The sequence below is a fragment of the Ranitomeya imitator genome, chromosome 1 (assembly GCF_032444005.1).
Source record: "Ranitomeya imitator isolate aRanImi1 chromosome 1, aRanImi1.pri, whole genome shotgun sequence".
In the NCBI taxonomy this organism is placed as follows: Eukaryota; Metazoa; Chordata; class Amphibia; order Anura; family Dendrobatidae; genus Ranitomeya; species Ranitomeya imitator.
The window spans coordinates 1,164,428,797-1,164,445,147 of record NC_091282.1 but is presented as its reverse complement, the minus strand read 5'-3'; the positions used below and the strand labels follow the sequence as shown (position 1 = coordinate 1,164,445,147).

Here is a 16,351-nt window from a genome sequence, read left to right as displayed (position 1 = left end):
ATATGATTAACATTCTGAATGGATAACTCCCAAAACAAAGCAAGTCTCTCCCAGTCTATCCGTTGCGTGGCCACGGTTAAAAAGAGAAGATAACAGCAGCTTCCAACAGCAAGATCGGCCGTTTGTGTGGTTCTCAGGAATCTTACTATTACCATGTAGTATTATTTTTATTAATTACTTCCACTTTGACAGACTTTTCATATCCATGTCAATTTGCATAAAACAAGACCAACGCTTTTAGTATAAATAGACTTTATTGATGTCGATGCCTCCGCACTGAGGACGGTGTTCGGGACTACAGTTGTATCATCTCACAACTTCTATAAGGAATGTTAATGGTTACGACAGTCATGCATAACATGGTCTGATCACATTTCAGAAGCTGATTCAAACATTTCTAGTGAAATGCTTATAACATTGTTATATATAGAACTACTTCCAATAAACTGCAAAAAACATTGATCGACGTTTCCAGTACGAGCTACAGTGTCAACACAAAGGGGAGCCATAAATGCTTCAATTATGAAAGAAGGTCTTATTTACTGTAATGAAAGATCAAAAATTAAAAAGCTTTCAGATCAAAGCCATCACTGAACCATCACGTAAGGTACGAATTGATCAGTCCATGTTCTCAAGAGAAAAAAAAAATAAAAATCTCAGAAACTTGTAAACCCTCAGTATTGCGAGTACTCCTTTGTTTGAAGTTTGGCAATGATTCTTTCCAACTGCCTCTTGGCTTCGCACTGTGGGAAGTTGCCCATGTCATAGTACTGGGCAGCAATTTTCACCAACCTGGAAACGCAAAAGAAAAAAAAAAAAAAAAAACCAGTGAGAACTGATCACCTGAAATCACAATCGCACACATTTTGTACAGCAGCACTCCAGTGTTTATTTTGCAGGGTTGGCGTGGTGCTTATCATCCAAGGTCCCTGACGCACGTTTTATACACCATTCCAATGCTGAAAAGGCAATGGAGTGATGCTTTAAAGTTAAACTTTTACTCAAAAATGTATGTTGAATATCTTAATTCCTATAAAAATGAAGGGGCCATGGTGCATCCTTGGCATAGCCAAGATTTCGGTGCAGTTACGCCACCTCCACCTCACTTGCACATTGGGCCCTCCTTCTGATTAACAGTGCCTGCTTCCTAGACTGAGCGCTCTCTGAATGCTGCCGGCATGTGTGCGGCCGGGGACATTCTCCTCCTTGTCTTTCTTTTGTTGCTGCTCGCTACACCAATACACATAGAACTGCAGAGAGCGTCATCAGAGAAAGGGTTTTTTTTTTCCTCCTCTTAATATTCACTATATATGGTACAGCTACATGTGCGAAAAACTATTTATTGGAATTTTTCTTCGGTGTCTAAAATTCAAGCCAACGTATCATCACCTGGCAGCACAAAATTCTATGTTCTGATACATTCACATTCGGCACATGTCGAGGAGACGCATATATGGAGGAGCGGATACTAGTGGATTGCTGGCTCTAAGACGTTTGCATGCACAAGTTTTGTGTCGCTGTGCAAGTTCCTGCAGAGCTCAGATGTTTCTGCTGCGATTGCAAACATTTCTCTCTTATTGGTAATACAGGAATTGTGTGGCCTAGAATAAAGCCGACATTTATTGAGAGAGAAGCTGGACACTTACCATTCTGGCTTTATGTCTGTGCATGTGCGGATGTAATTCTTTGTTGTAAGGACAAATTCATTGTACAGGACCCACTCGGGCTTGTGGTCCAGAACCGTAGAAGGATGTAACTGCACAACTTGGTTGTCTTTCACGGTCAGGTAATGTCCTGTTCTTTCCAAATGTGCCACCTTATGAGAGAAGATAAATCAGAACTCTTAGATAGAATGGAAGGGATTATAATTCTTACAAAGCGGCTCAATAAAAAAAAAGGTTACAGAGATAGTAACCCGTTTATTTACACTTCACCGCTCAAGAGCGGAGACAAATCTCTCCACGGTCAGTAGTCCGAGGACTCGTACAGCCGCAGAGACAATGGACAGCAGAAGTAACACCACAGCGGCACACGGCAGGAGAAGCAGACGGCGGCAGTCCGCTTATAATAGCGATACAACGCCAAGAAAAAATATGGACACACCGGGAAGCTATGCCAGGCTCTGTTCACACGTCCGGTTACGCCTGTTCTTGGATTTCCAGTCTGTAACAGAAGCATCACAATCAGGGCAGGTCTTCTGTTCACTCCTTTTCAGGTCCTTACAGACAGATCCATTTAAAAAAAATTGAAACTTTAGTCCTAGGCATTTGTTGCTTTATTAGTAAAGGATCTGGGGTAGAGTGTTTTTTTTTTATGTGTACTAGATCAATTACAAATAGATGATAACTGGACATGTGAACGGAGCCTAAAACATAGGACAAAGCAGGAAATCTGCAATGAAAGAAGAAAAGACAAAAAAAAGTCAATAAACACAAAGTGTGCATCAATCACATACGATCACACTGATCAATGTATGTAACGTTTCCTGGAGGGTCTCAGACTGGAGACAAGGTAGAGATTTTGGGAGTAGTAGTTTTTCTAAGGAACATCCATACATGTAACATGTAGAAAGAGGACATGAACAGAAAAGGATAAAGGCAGACATAGATCATCCCCATCACATCCTCTACCCAGGTCTCACAAATATCCAGGCTTTCTCTTTCAGCTCATGACTGCTGAAGGCAATATAATACATCACCGCTGCCACCAATCATTGTCTGCAGCGTTCACATGCTTGTGAGAACAGAAAAAGATTTACAGAGCCAGTCCCTGTATATCCTGTTGTGTCCATAAAAACATGTGACAGCTTTAAAGGAAATCTGTCAGCAGCTTTCTGCCACCTAATCTGGGAAGCTGCATAATGTAGAGAGACAGCCCCTGATTCCAGTGAAGTGTCACTGATTTGTCAGTTATTTATAAGACTGATTTATCAGGAGAATATCACTAGAAGACTAGAAAAGTCTGTCAGGTAGTGCTCTACATTTATGAGCTCTGTATAACCCTACCCCCACCACGGATTGGCTGCATTCTGCCTATGCACTGTGATGTGGGAGGGGTTATACAGAGCTCAACGTTTAGCGAACGGATAGCTCTGTAGCAGATAGAACTGTGATTTCATCTAAACGGCATTAAGCAGCCCAGTAAGCGACACATCGCTGGAATCTGGGTCTTTGTTCCAACATCATGCTGCTCTCTGACAGGTAGCAAAAAACTGGTAATAGATTCTATTTAAAGGGGTTGGCCACTTTATCTTAATTTTTGCAAAATGTGTTCGGATCATGATGATTTAAGAGTTTACTAATATATAAGTATTACACGTTCTCCTCCTGAAAGTCTTTCCATGACTGGGCAGCACGGTGGCTCAGTGGTTAGCACTGCAGCCTTGGGGTCCTGGGTTCAAATCCCACCAAGGACAACATCTGCGAGGAGTTTGTATGTTCTCCCCGTGTTTCTGTGGGTTTCCTCCCGGTACTCCCACACTCTAAAGACATACTGATGGGTAATTTAGATTGTGAGCCCCATCGGGGACAGCGATGATGATGTGTAAAGCGCTGCAGAATAAGATGGCGCCATATAAGCAAAGCATAATACATTTTAGAAAAAAAATTTTTAAAAATGGACAGATGCTTAAAGAATTAGTTACATGTTAGGAAATTAGCACAATAATCAGACAATCCAGGTGTATGAATATACTCAGTGCAAGGAAATTGTTCGGAAAGAGCCCATCATGGGCTGGAGACCAGCAGACATTTCTGAGCATGCAATATTTATCAAGATCTGAGGTGACAGAGCCGACAACGCACATGTTGGATAATTTCGTCTAACTCAAGTAGCTTAGAAAAAGAAAAAAAAAAAATCTGAACAGGAACAGGCGTCAACAGGCAGACGAGGAGTTAATTTTCTCATATCACAGATCAGTAGGGAGGCCACGATCCATTTATGTGGAGTTAATTGCTTGTACTCCAGTTCTCACATACGAATTCCTACAAGACCCGCTTATATGATTTTAGCGACTCTCATAACAGTTTATGCAATTTATTTCCCATCTGAAGTCAACCTGGAAGGCAGCAACCCAGAGTCTGCTCTTCTTCCAGATGCTGGAACGTACCTGCATGAAATAGCCGGTAACCAAAGCTTTTCTGATATTAATGTAATAATCCCGGCTTGTGAAGTCTGTGCTTCTACGTGGCAAGTTAAATCTGTCCATGATTCGGGACAGCTGCTGCCGTACATTGTCTGCAGACATCAGGGACCTGTAGTTAATGAAGTTGTCATAACACCACTGAGACGCCTCGTGATCTGCGGGAGGAAGAGTTAGACACCTTGATCAGAAAATGAAGGAAAAAAAAAAGGCTCAAGACGACGACCAAATGACACATCATTACTGGTCACAAAACCGCTGTGGGTCAAGGTAAGACAGAAGGACAAGACGCCACTCAGGTCATTTTGATATAGAAAAATAAAATGAATTAGCCTGGATTTTGACTTTTTTTTTCTGCACTTTTTGTGACTTTTCTCAACATGGTTTCTTTATAGGACTTGAGGGGAAAAAGAAGCACAAAAAAAATAAAAATGCTTGGAAACTGACAAAGTTTGTTTCTTAAGAAACTGAAAAATAAAGTGTTTGTAAAAGAAACCCGTGGGAGGAAACTGCACACCAATCCAGCAGAAAATCTGAAGGATTGCAAAGTGAAATCCACAAGCAAATCTGCATGCAAGACGTGGGGATTCTGCAGAGGGTTTGTCCGTGGTATAAAGCCTGCGAGGCTTAGAGTGTAGGCGGACGGCTTGTTCATATGCCGGCAGGATGAATCAGCCATGTCAGAGAATGACAGCCATAATCCAGCGTCATAGGGTTGTATTTCACTACACATTATGCTTCAAGATTTCTTCTGCAGATTCGGATATTTCCCGCTCGTTTCACCCAGATGAAGGTCATTAAAGCGACCCTCCACCTTTGTCTTATTCTTCTGACCTCCCCACAACCCGGTCCCCTTCAATCCTTGTGCCGAGCGGTGGAAGTTCATCCTGGGACACATGACGCCAGGGGAGGCTGCTTTACACTAACCTCTGCGCTCCCCACGCCAGCCATGTTGGATTGATGAGCACCGGATTGAATGGAGATCGCCAGGGGAAGAGACTACATATTTTTAGGAGATGCTTTAGTGCAAAAAAAGCACTTACATTTTATTTACAGCTCCTGATTGAAGCCTATAGACAATATACACAGGTCAAAATTCTCTAAAAGACACAGCAAGCACGAGTTTTCATGAAATCATGCCCGCTTGGCTTAAAGGGTTAGTCCAGATTCACACACCCATTAGACAACAGTCTTATACTTTTGTACGAGACTTCTGGTACATCGCAGTCCATACTGTGACACACGGATGTGAGTTTGGCCTTACATACAGGTTTTCTTCGCAATAAAAACAAAAAAAAGTGCAAAGTGGGAATATGGCCGTAGGCTCTGTTCACATCTGTATTTAGGTCTTTTTCTTCTTGAGAAAAATAACTCCACGTCATTTTTACTTTCTAAACTTTTGACATCTCATGGGAACATAACGTACCCCGACTGAAGACAGCAGCAATAATATCTGCAGGAGGCCATATTTGGCACGGTGTTTTAGTTCTCCTAGAACAGTGGCAGATGTGAACAGAGCCTTAAACTGAACTTATCCAAGCCCCCCATATCCTTACACGCAGGGTCCAGATTTTCAGACGCCACTTACTCTGTTTGAAGGCGTGGTAGACGTTCAGCAGCGTCAGATGGTCGCCGTCTATGTGGGCAAACCGCATCTTGGATTCATCTGCAGCTTTCTTGACTTCCGTGGGTCGGATAAAACACTGTGGGACTAAACAAGGTTGGTATGGGCCCAACACAAATGCCCATATGGATGAGTCACGCATTCACTGACAGAGGAACAAGGCCTAGCTAGGTCAGTTCACAGAGCATAGGGCAGGGCAGGACGGACCTCCAACTGCATCTTGGGCTGAATACTACCTTTCTGTGGTACATCCACACCTAACCCCATCTGTAAGACAAGAGGGTTTCAAAACTACAAGGCATCCGATTATACTGTCTAGAACTTATTGATGTGTACAGCACCGTGACGGCCAGCAAGTGAGCAAATATATGTTGGGGTCATAAGGTCTAAACAGGACCACCTGGAAAGGCTGCCGTCTCAGGCAGGGCCTGAGGGAACAGGATGGAAACCGCTGGGACAGGGCTGGATGTGCTTCCTGCAGCCTCCCTGACTACGCCTTCTATAGAGAACCAGTGGATCTCTGCGGAGGTGGCAGCAGTAGGGAAACTTCCTAAACACCTCTGAAGCCTATAGGATGTTAAGATTAAGTCTGCAGACAAATATTATTTACTGGTACATATGTAAGCGACAGGAGGCGAAAAGCCAGCGCCTGCCATCTTTAAAAGGTTCTGTGATAATATAGTGGATCTTCATCTCTTAGTCCCAAGTGGAGACACATTACAAAAAGCTCCCCTCTATGACGGACCCATCCAGTGGTATGTTTTTTAATTACAATCCCAAATTCCCCCTGTGGTGGCGCTATAAGGAAACAGAACGCTAACAGGTTCCACCACAGTACAGATCGTAGGGGGATGACGGCACAGATGGAGGCAGCGTTATCTGTAACAGGTAGCAATTGACCGATATGGGGACCTCTGTAAAAGGAGCAGCTAGGATTACGGTTTGACAACTAGAGCTATTGTGCAGCCATTGTAGACAACTACATAAAATAAATACTTAGAAACTGATAGTATAAAGGGCTTGCAGGTTCTTGTATGGAGGAATATGCTGCATTTCTTTACATGCCACTCACCGAGTGATAATTATATAGTTTATCCCGGGTGTCACGTAATCATTAACCGTTTACATTGTCGCAGAGTATAAAGGTTCTCAGAAGTTGTCAGCCGTGGCTGTGAATAGTTACAATTGCTCCCTCTAAGCTACTGCCACCTCCACAGAAGCCGAGCACAAAAAACATAGCCTCACTGCCCTGCCCGTCTGCTCTGAGTCTGATTCATCTGAAAGCTCTATAAAAAGAAAAAGGTGATAATAAATGAGCATATACATCTAATGAATAAAGTACGGATGCACGGACGCACAGCAAGGTTAAGGCTGACTCAAGTTTTTCACTTTCTTCAGATAGTTTCCCAAAGTTAGTTACTACTCCTATAGAAGAATCAACATGGTCTAATCAGAAAAACTGTTCCACAACGTTGTCAGATGTCATATTCATGCTTGCTGCCGGGACATGCAAGCTCCGTCACACTGACAGATTGGGGGCATTTGTCATGGACGAGGTCCGCACAGGTTTCACCCAAATATATTAAGTCTAAAATGTAAAGTCTGACCATAGTTCTACCAGGGGGAGAAGCTGTACCTGAAAGGAGCTCTAGTACCGCTGAGAATATGAAGGTGACAGGGTCTGGCCATACACAAGACAGCTCTTGGCTAAAAGATTTTTTTCAGCCAACTGAACAAGCACATTAACATTGGGCAAAAGTTAGTGCTGAGGGGGTACTCCTATCTGAAGTATTCAGGACTCTCAAACGTAAGAGCCATGTGTGTACAGTACCCTCTTCATTGCAGGTGGCAATAGAAATGCCCCCTTTTCAACAAATGTGAGGGATTCAGGTTGGACCCACATCTACTAAACATTCACAGCATGGCATTATGTGTTTAGTGGCAATAAAGAGGGGTAGAAACCCATCTGGCCGAACTCGTCTGGGGGAGGAAATCCAAGATGCTTATGGTCTGATGGCCAACACCTAGGAGATGCCATTGACCGGTGTATAAAGCTTATGGCCTGTGTACCCGGGGCAAGGACAAGTATGCTGCATGCAAAGGCAAGATTATCTAGGGTGCCATCCAGTGCCATAGCCATTTCTACAGCAAACATGGGCAACAATACATGCCAATCTCTATCCAAATGTATAAAGACTGGAGAAGGTGTAGGGATTAGTCTCAGCTCCGCACAACCCCACATAAGGAGGGATGACTTTCATACAGTAAGCCATTCTGAAGGGGGCACGTCCTTTGCATGTGCCCTGCTATTACCTGACAACATAGCGGTTATGGACAGGATCTCATTAGAACAGTTGTAGTCACAACTGGCAATGACCATCTTGGCAAGCTGGGGGTCCAGGGGGAACTCTGCCATCATGGATCCCAGTTCGGTCAGATCTCCATCATCATTTAAGGCAGCCAAGTAATTGAGCAGCTCCAGAGCACGCATCAGTGTTTCAGGTGCTATGGATGGAGGGAAGAGAGGAGAGAAAAAAAAAATAGTAATATTAGTGGCATAAAAAGCATGCAAAGAAAATCAAATCAATGCAAGGTTCTCTGGAGACTCACTGCCGCTTTGTTACAAGAAGCGGCACAGTTGTCGCTGCGTTGGCAGAAGCGTCAGTGTCAGGTATGGTGTACACATCCCATCCTAATCCGATACCTGCCGATCATGTACACATCCCATCCTAATCCGATACCTGCCGATCATGTACACATCCCATCCTAATCCGATACCTGCCGATCATGTACACATCCCATCCTAATCCGATACCTGCCGATCATGTACACATCCCATCCTAATCCGATACCTGCCGATCATGTACACATCCCATCCTAATCCGATACCTGCCGATCATGTACACATCCCATCCTAATCCGATACCGGCCGATCATGTACACATCCCATCCTAATCCGATACCTGCCGATCATACACACATCCCATCCTAATCCGATACCGGCCGATCATGTACACATCCCATCCTAATCCGATACCTGCCGATCATACACACATCCCATTCAAATCCGATACCTGCCGATCATACACACATCCCATCCTAATCCGATACCTGCCGATCATGCACACATCCCATCCTAATCCGATACCTGCCGATCATACACACATCCCATCCTAATCCGATACCTGCCGATCATGTACACATCCCATCCTAATCCGATACCTGCCGATCATACACACATCCCATCCTAATCCGATACCTGCCGATCATGTACACATCCCATCCTAATCCGATACCTGCCGATCGTGTACACATCCCATCCTAATCCGATACCTGCCGATCATGTACACATCCCATCCTAATCCGATACCGGCCGATCATGTACACATCCCATCCTAATCCGATACCTGCCGATCATACACACATCCCATCCTAATCCGATACCGGCCGATCATGTACACATCCCATCCTAATCCGATACCTGCCGATCATACACACATCCCATTCAAATCCGATACCTGCCGATCATACACACATCCCATCCTAATCCGATACCTGCCGATCATGCACACATCCCATCCTAATCCGATACCGGCCGATCATGTACACATCCCATCCTAATCCGATACCTGCCGATCATACACACATCCCATTCAAATCCGATACCTGCCGATCATACACACATCCCATCCTAATCCGATACCTGCCGATCATGCACACATCCCATCCTAATCCGATACCTGCCGATCATACACACATCCCATCCTAATCCGATACCTGCCGATCATGTACACATCCCATCCTAATCCGATACCTGCCGATCATGTACACATCCCATCCTAATCCGATACCTGCCGATCATGTACACATCCCATCCTAATCCGATACCTGCCGATCATACACACATCCCATCCTAATCCGATACCTGCCGATCATGTACACATCCCATCCTAATCCGATACCTGCCGATCATGCACACATCCCATCCTAATCCGATACCTGCCGATCATGTACACATCCCATCCTAATCCGATACCTGCCGATCATGCACACATCCCATCCTAATCCGATACCTGCCGATCATGTACACATCCCATCCTAATCCGATACCTGCCGATCATGCACACATCCCATCCTAATCCGATACCTGCCGATCATGTACACATCCCATCCTAATCCGATACCTGCCGATCATACACACATCCCATCCTAATCCGATACCTGCCGATCATGTACACATTCCATCCTAATCCGATACCTGCCGATCATGCACACATCCCATCCTAATCCGATACCTGCCGATCATGCACACATCCCATCCTAATCCGATACCTGCCGATCATGCATACATCCTGGCTGCCATCTGCCGGTACGTCATTCCACAATGGCGGGGGCGGCGCTGGAGAACCCCTTTAACCATTTATTATGGCTCCACTGCTTATATGTGTCGCGCAGTCCCCAGGTCATACATGTACGATACAGTGAATGACTGCGGTTTGTATTACGAGTGGGGGGGTACAGCATAACTGTACATTATTGCCATAGTCTGCCTTTGGGCGAGATCTGTAAATGAACAGATGTTTGCTGCTCTGCTCGGAGAAGTGGACGGTTCGTCAGCATTACACTTCCCAGCTGGAACGTCAATAATCATGTTCATTTTACATGGCTAACGGCAAACGACTTAATTAAGCAGGACTTAAAAGAACATTGAGAACACTGTGCTCCTCTACTACATGAGGACATTAATAACCGAGGTTTTTCAAAGCACACGAAACATGAGAATATAGATGGAAACCAGGCAACATTTACACTAAAGCTCTGCAGAGAACTATGACAAGTGTAGTACTGGGTGAAACTAAAATCCAATAAGACAGTATTTTCCCAGGTACACGCAGCATTATACCTGGAGGATCCATGAAGTCAAAATGTACCAAGTCATCAATGCCAAGCTTCTTCAGCTGCAGCACCACTGATCCCAGGTTGGATCTCAAGATCTCTGGGTACGTGTTGTCCTGATGGAGATAACGAGACATTTATACAAAATCATCACAATTACAGCCATCTATAAATCAGTCATCTCACCGCGGGCCCCCAGAGCCCTCCTCTGCCAGCCACCAGAGCCCTGCACCACAGGATGCTGGGGTTGCCAGGTGTCGGCCCACCCACCATGATACGATAGAGGACTTACTGTAAACAATAGGTAATCAAATTCCTAGAAAACCCCTTTAACCACTGCATACAATGCCGTATGCCCATCTCAGATACAGAATGGGCCATAAAATGTCTAAAATATGTAGGTCCAAAATCCAAATCCAAAATGGCGATCTGTCTTATTCTGATGTGAAAAGAGAGGCGGGCAAGCATGCGTGGCTGTCTCCATTCACTTCTACATGAATTGCAGTAACAGCCGTTACTCTAGTTATGGGACACACGCCAGCTGCCATCTCTCCATGTACAGTGCTGCAATGAGATAGGTCCGGTCCATGAACTATCCAGAGCTGGGAATACAATTCTCAGTGTAATGTTTACATGCAGCGGATGTAAAATCCACAGGTGTCTCATGTGGATATTGTCTGTTATATAGCAAAAAGAAAAAAAGAAAAACCACCTACCTGCATTTCTGTTTTGTACGCCTTCTCTGTGTAAAGTCTAAAGCATTTCCCGGGCCTGGTACGACCAGCGCGCCCCGCTCTCTGCTGTGCAGAAGCCTTGCTGATGGCCGTCACCAGGAGCGACTCTACTCGAATTCGAGGGTTATACACCTATCCGGCACAGAAATAGAGGCACGTTAATAACACTGATCTGCAAGTGTATGTCTACATCAGTAATAAAAGCGACTTTTCTACCTTTTGCTTAGCAAATCCTGGATCGATCACAAATACAACACCATCGATGGTCAATGAGGTCTCAGCGATGTTAGTGGACACCACCACCTAAAAAAGTGACAAAAAGAAACATAACTGTACGAATGCTCACATTAGTGGATGCGTTATTTTCTCTAAGGCTACTTTCACACATCAGGTTTTTTTTTTTGTTTCAGGTACAATCCGGCAAGCTTTTTTTCTCATAGAGTTGTACTAGCGCCGGATTGTGCCTGATGGGGTCGGTCGGTCTCTCTCTCCTATAAACTCCAAGTTAAAAATAAAAACAGGATCCGGCAGAAAAACGGATCTGTTGCATCAGTTTTTTCACTATTCGCAAAGGATCCGTTTTTTTGGAACATTAGCCGGATTCTGCCTGAAACAAAAAACCTGATGTGTGAAAGTAGCCCAAGTGATCTGTACAGTCACAAGACCCAGGTTAGTATACATATGGCCAGGCAGTGCGTGACATTATCAAATGGTATGTTTTGAAGCCATATGACGTTTAAGGCTAAATGTAGTGGCATTGCCATGTGTTTACGACCCCATGACATGCCCAAAAGAAGCACCCGGGACGCAGGAGGGCGCGCGGCACCCGGGACGCAGGAGGGCGCGCGGCACCCGGGACGCAGGAGGGCGCGCGGCACCCGGGACGCAGGAGGGCGCGCGGCACCCGGGACGCAGGAGGGCGCGCGGCACCCGGGACGCAGGAGGGCGCGCGGCACCCGGGACGCAGGAGGGCGCGCGGCACCCGGGACGCAGGAGGGCGCGCGGCACCCGGGACGCAGGAGGGCGCGCGGCACCTTCCTCAGTGCAGACTTTCTATGTGTCGCCAAAGACATGCAAGGTGTTTCATGCCCTGTCACATTCGCATAAAAAAAAATTATTAATAGGTATCCTTTAAAAACCTGTATGGGAAAATGGAAATGCATTTACGTATCAATGCAATGGCGTGGTGTCCTCACAAATGGGTTGTATCTGCTGCAGTAACATGCACACTTTGCCGATTGATTTCAGATCATCACATTAGAAAGGAGCTTTTACAGGACAGCAATTACTCTCAATGTCACGAAGACACTGACGTGCATCAATGAATCCAGTGTCATGGCACAAAAAATTCCAAAATCCACTACAATGTAAAGGTAGCGTCCACTTAGAATATCATAATGGCTCATTGGTACAACATTGCTGTGTTTTCCATTTCAAATAGCCATTCTGTTATTTGACTTTGTGATGGCAGGATACAATGGCTGCAACTATAATCTTCAGGAGCGCAACGCTCCCTAGCCTCCATGCTTTCCGGGGGCGGTGCACTCCTGATCACAGTCTGGTCAGGCGGCATAGCTAAATGAAAGAGGAGAGAGGGTGCGAGAGAGAGCAAAGTGCTCGGCAGCCAGCTGTCGGGATTGTGACGACGAGGCCAAGCACTCTCCAATATATTGTGATACATGAAAGCTTAAAAAGATCTACAAAGAGGTTTCTTAGGCTTACCTTTCTTCCTATTGCACCGGTAGTTTTCTTGGGTGGAGGGGGCTCAAATATTCTCTGCTGTTGCTGGGGTGGAAGGGTAGAGTACAGAGGGATAATTTTGATATCCCCAACTTCAGGGCCCAAGTCGTCAATTTCTCGTTTTATCCTTTTACATGCTTCATCAATTTCCTAAAGATAAAGAAAGGAATTCAGGAATCGCATGAGGGCACTCAGAACATTCACTCTAGCACAGGCGACCATTTTTGTTAGGGTCGGTGATTAAACTTCTCCAGGCTCCCAACGAATATTAACTGCACCGACCACCATTACAATGTGCAGAACCTCTGGGAAATGAACGAGAAAGGCCTAAAGAATCATGGCAGGAGGATTTAACATCTTCCACCAAACTTTTATGCTTCTGTCCACACAGCTGCAAGGGGCGGGGGGGGGGTTTGGCGCTTCCTTTTTGAAAGACGCATTGTAACTGGGAATTACATTTATTTTGCTATATAATGCACTGGGAGAAAACATTTCCAAAATTCTAGGGAAATGTTGGAGGGAATGGAATTGCTTTTGCGGTCTTTGTTTTACAGTATTCATTGCAATGTAAAAATTATCTGGCTGGGAACACAGCAATTTTTCTTCTTTTTTTAACCTGCAATCATTTGCTCTAACAAACATAAGATATTACCCACCAAATGAACCAATAAGGACACAAATAAAAAAAAAAAAAAAACGTATTGATTCAAAGGTAGAGATGGGCGAACCCAAACAGCAAACACCGCTTCTCAATGGCAGCAAATCATCATCGCCGTCAGACAGCCGCAGTTGCCATGCTGTTAAATAAGGTGAGCCCGCAGCTATGATCGGAGGTATAAAGTTTACCTCTGGTCATTGGTGTCAGCTGATGGGATGACTGCCCCATCAGCCGACGCCTGCTGCCTCTAATAACACTTAACGCAGGAGTGGCTGATAGGAGTATCATTCATCAGCCAACTTCTGTGCTGTAAAACATATTTAAAAAATATAAATTAAAAAAAAAGCATGGGTTCTCCTGTATTTTTGATAACCAGCCAGGCAAAACTGCTTCAGAAGGCTGGTTATCAAGATAAGAGGGGCGCCCCTACAATTTTTTTTAACCCCTTAATGACAGCCAATACGTCTTTTAACTGACCTGAGATATAAGAGAATAGCCTCCCCATACAGGTGACAATCCAGCAGCTGTCGGCTGTACATTATAGCTGACAACTTGCTGTATCACCCACGATCAGTGTTTGCACCGTCCATATCTGTTTAACCCCTTAGATGCTGCTGTCAATAGTGACTACATTATAAATGGTTAACAGAGTGTAGGGGCTTCTTCTTTATCCCAATTGGTGCCCTCACATCACGATTTTGTGGTCCTGATGTTTGCCATGGCAATTCACAACCAAATGGCGGCCTTAGAGTGTCGGCTGTAGTAATCTGTTTAGAAGTTAGCGACATTTAGGTGGTAAAATACACTTTTTCATTTCTGTCATGCCACTTTGCATTAATTCCTGAAAAGCGCCTGAAGGGTTAATAAACTACCTGACAGCAGTTTTCTATATGTCAGGAGGTGCGGTTTTCAAAATGGTATAACGTTTGGGGGTTTCCCAATATATGAAACCCCTAAAGTCACTTCAAATATGGATAAGTCCAAAAAAAATAAATTTTCTTGAAAAAATGTAAAATTACTGCTACATTTTTAATCCTCCTAAAATGCTAACAAAATAAAATAACATTTTACAAATGATGCTGATGTAAAGCAGACATGTGGGAAATGTTATTTATTAATGGTTTGCTGTGGTATGACTATCTAGATTAAAGGGATAATCATCCAAAGTTTAAAAATTGCTATTTTTTAACATTTTTCTCAAAATTCTGATATTTTTTTATAAATAAAAACAAAACATATCGACCCAAGTTTACCATTATCATAAAGTATATTGTGACCAGAAAAAAACAGTAAAAATCACTGGGATTTGTTGAAGCATTCCAGAGTTATTACCACATAAAGTGACACTGGTCAGATTTCAAAAATTTGGCTCCGTCACTAAGGGGTTAAATTATTTAGATCAACTCTAGCACAGAGAGAAAGTCTCCTGGTGCAAAGGCGAGCTCACCAAATCAGTGAACTGCGGTGAATTCGCCTCTGCACGCGAGACTTTCTCACTGTGCTAGCGGGGATCTCACCAAGGTCACCACAGTTCATTTGCCTGGCTGGGAACGCAGCCTCAGTGACCAGCAGCTCATTCATGAATGGTTCTCAGCCTGGACAGTCACATCTAGGCACCGTCCAGGTAGAAAAGTGTTTATTACCGGACATGAATTACAGTAGGATTCAATTTAGAATCATTAAAGGAGTCTGTGTCATTCTTTCGGTTGAAGGACTTTATTCTGTGTGTTTATTTACAATACAACTATAGTATTAGTAATGGTTATGTGTCTTATAGACGCCTCTCCATTACTAAGCCGAGGGCTGATGTCACTGGACAATACAAAAGTCCATCAATCCCACCAATATGAACCCAACTTGCCACCGCTACAGGGCAAGTGGGAAGAGCCGGGCAAAGCCAAAGAATCGGTGCGCATCTAATAGATGCGCTTTTTCTGGGCGGTTGCGGACTGCTATTTTTAGGCTGGGGGGACCAATATCCATGGCACATTACCAGCCTGAGAATACCAGCCCCAGCTGTCTGCATTAGCTTTGCTGGCTGTCAAAAGCGGAGGGCGGAGACCCCTTGCAGTTTTTTTTTTTAAATTTAATGAAATAATTTTAAAAAACGGCGTTAGGACCCCTCCATTCTTCATGAACAGCCTTGCTGAAAGCTGAGGGTTGCAGCCCCCAGCTGTGAGTTTTGCCTGGCTGATTATAAAAAAAACAAACAAAATTCACATCATTTTTAAAAACTATTTATTTATTTAAAGTCTCACGGTGTAGCGCAGTGCTCAGAGAGTTCACAGTGAGAAATTTCTGACCGTGAACTGTGGGGAACTCTGAGCTCAGCGCTGCACGGTGAGACCGAGGTCACTGCATTTCAGGCCGGCTGGAAAAGCAGTCTCAGTGACCGGCAGTAACCTCGATGAGGTCACCGCTAGTCGAGCAGCTCATTCACCAGTGGTTCTCAGCCTGGACGGTCACATCTTGGCACCATCCTTCTTGAAAATGGTTTATCCCCCAGACATGGATGATGGCATGGGACAGCACGAGAGACAGGTGAGACATATTGTGTT

The 16,351-nt window shown here is 44.5% G+C and overlaps 1 protein-coding gene across 2 annotated transcripts in view; it reads right to left on the bottom strand.

Annotated features, from left to right (window-relative positions):
- Positions 1-235: 235 nt before the first annotated feature.
- Positions 236-16,351, bottom strand: part of DHX15 (DEAH-box helicase 15) — a 61,906-nt gene continuing 45,790 nt past the window's right edge. For both annotated transcript variants that reach the window (XM_069744664.1, XM_069744663.1), the window contains 9 exons: positions 13,118-13,285; positions 11,612-11,698; positions 11,378-11,527; positions 10,669-10,777; positions 8,079-8,270; positions 5,730-5,852; positions 4,109-4,299; positions 1,647-1,816; positions 236-792 (listed from right to left, as the gene is read on the bottom strand). In XM_069744664.1, coding sequence (XP_069600765.1) covers positions 675-792; positions 1,647-1,816; positions 4,109-4,299; positions 5,730-5,852; positions 8,079-8,270; positions 10,669-10,777; positions 11,378-11,527; positions 11,612-11,698; positions 13,118-13,285 — 1,308 coding nt within the window. In that variant the 3' untranslated portion in view covers positions 236-674. The remainder of the gene's footprint in view (positions 793-1,646; positions 1,817-4,108; positions 4,300-5,729; positions 5,853-8,078; positions 8,271-10,668; positions 10,778-11,377; positions 11,528-11,611; positions 11,699-13,117; positions 13,286-16,351) is intronic.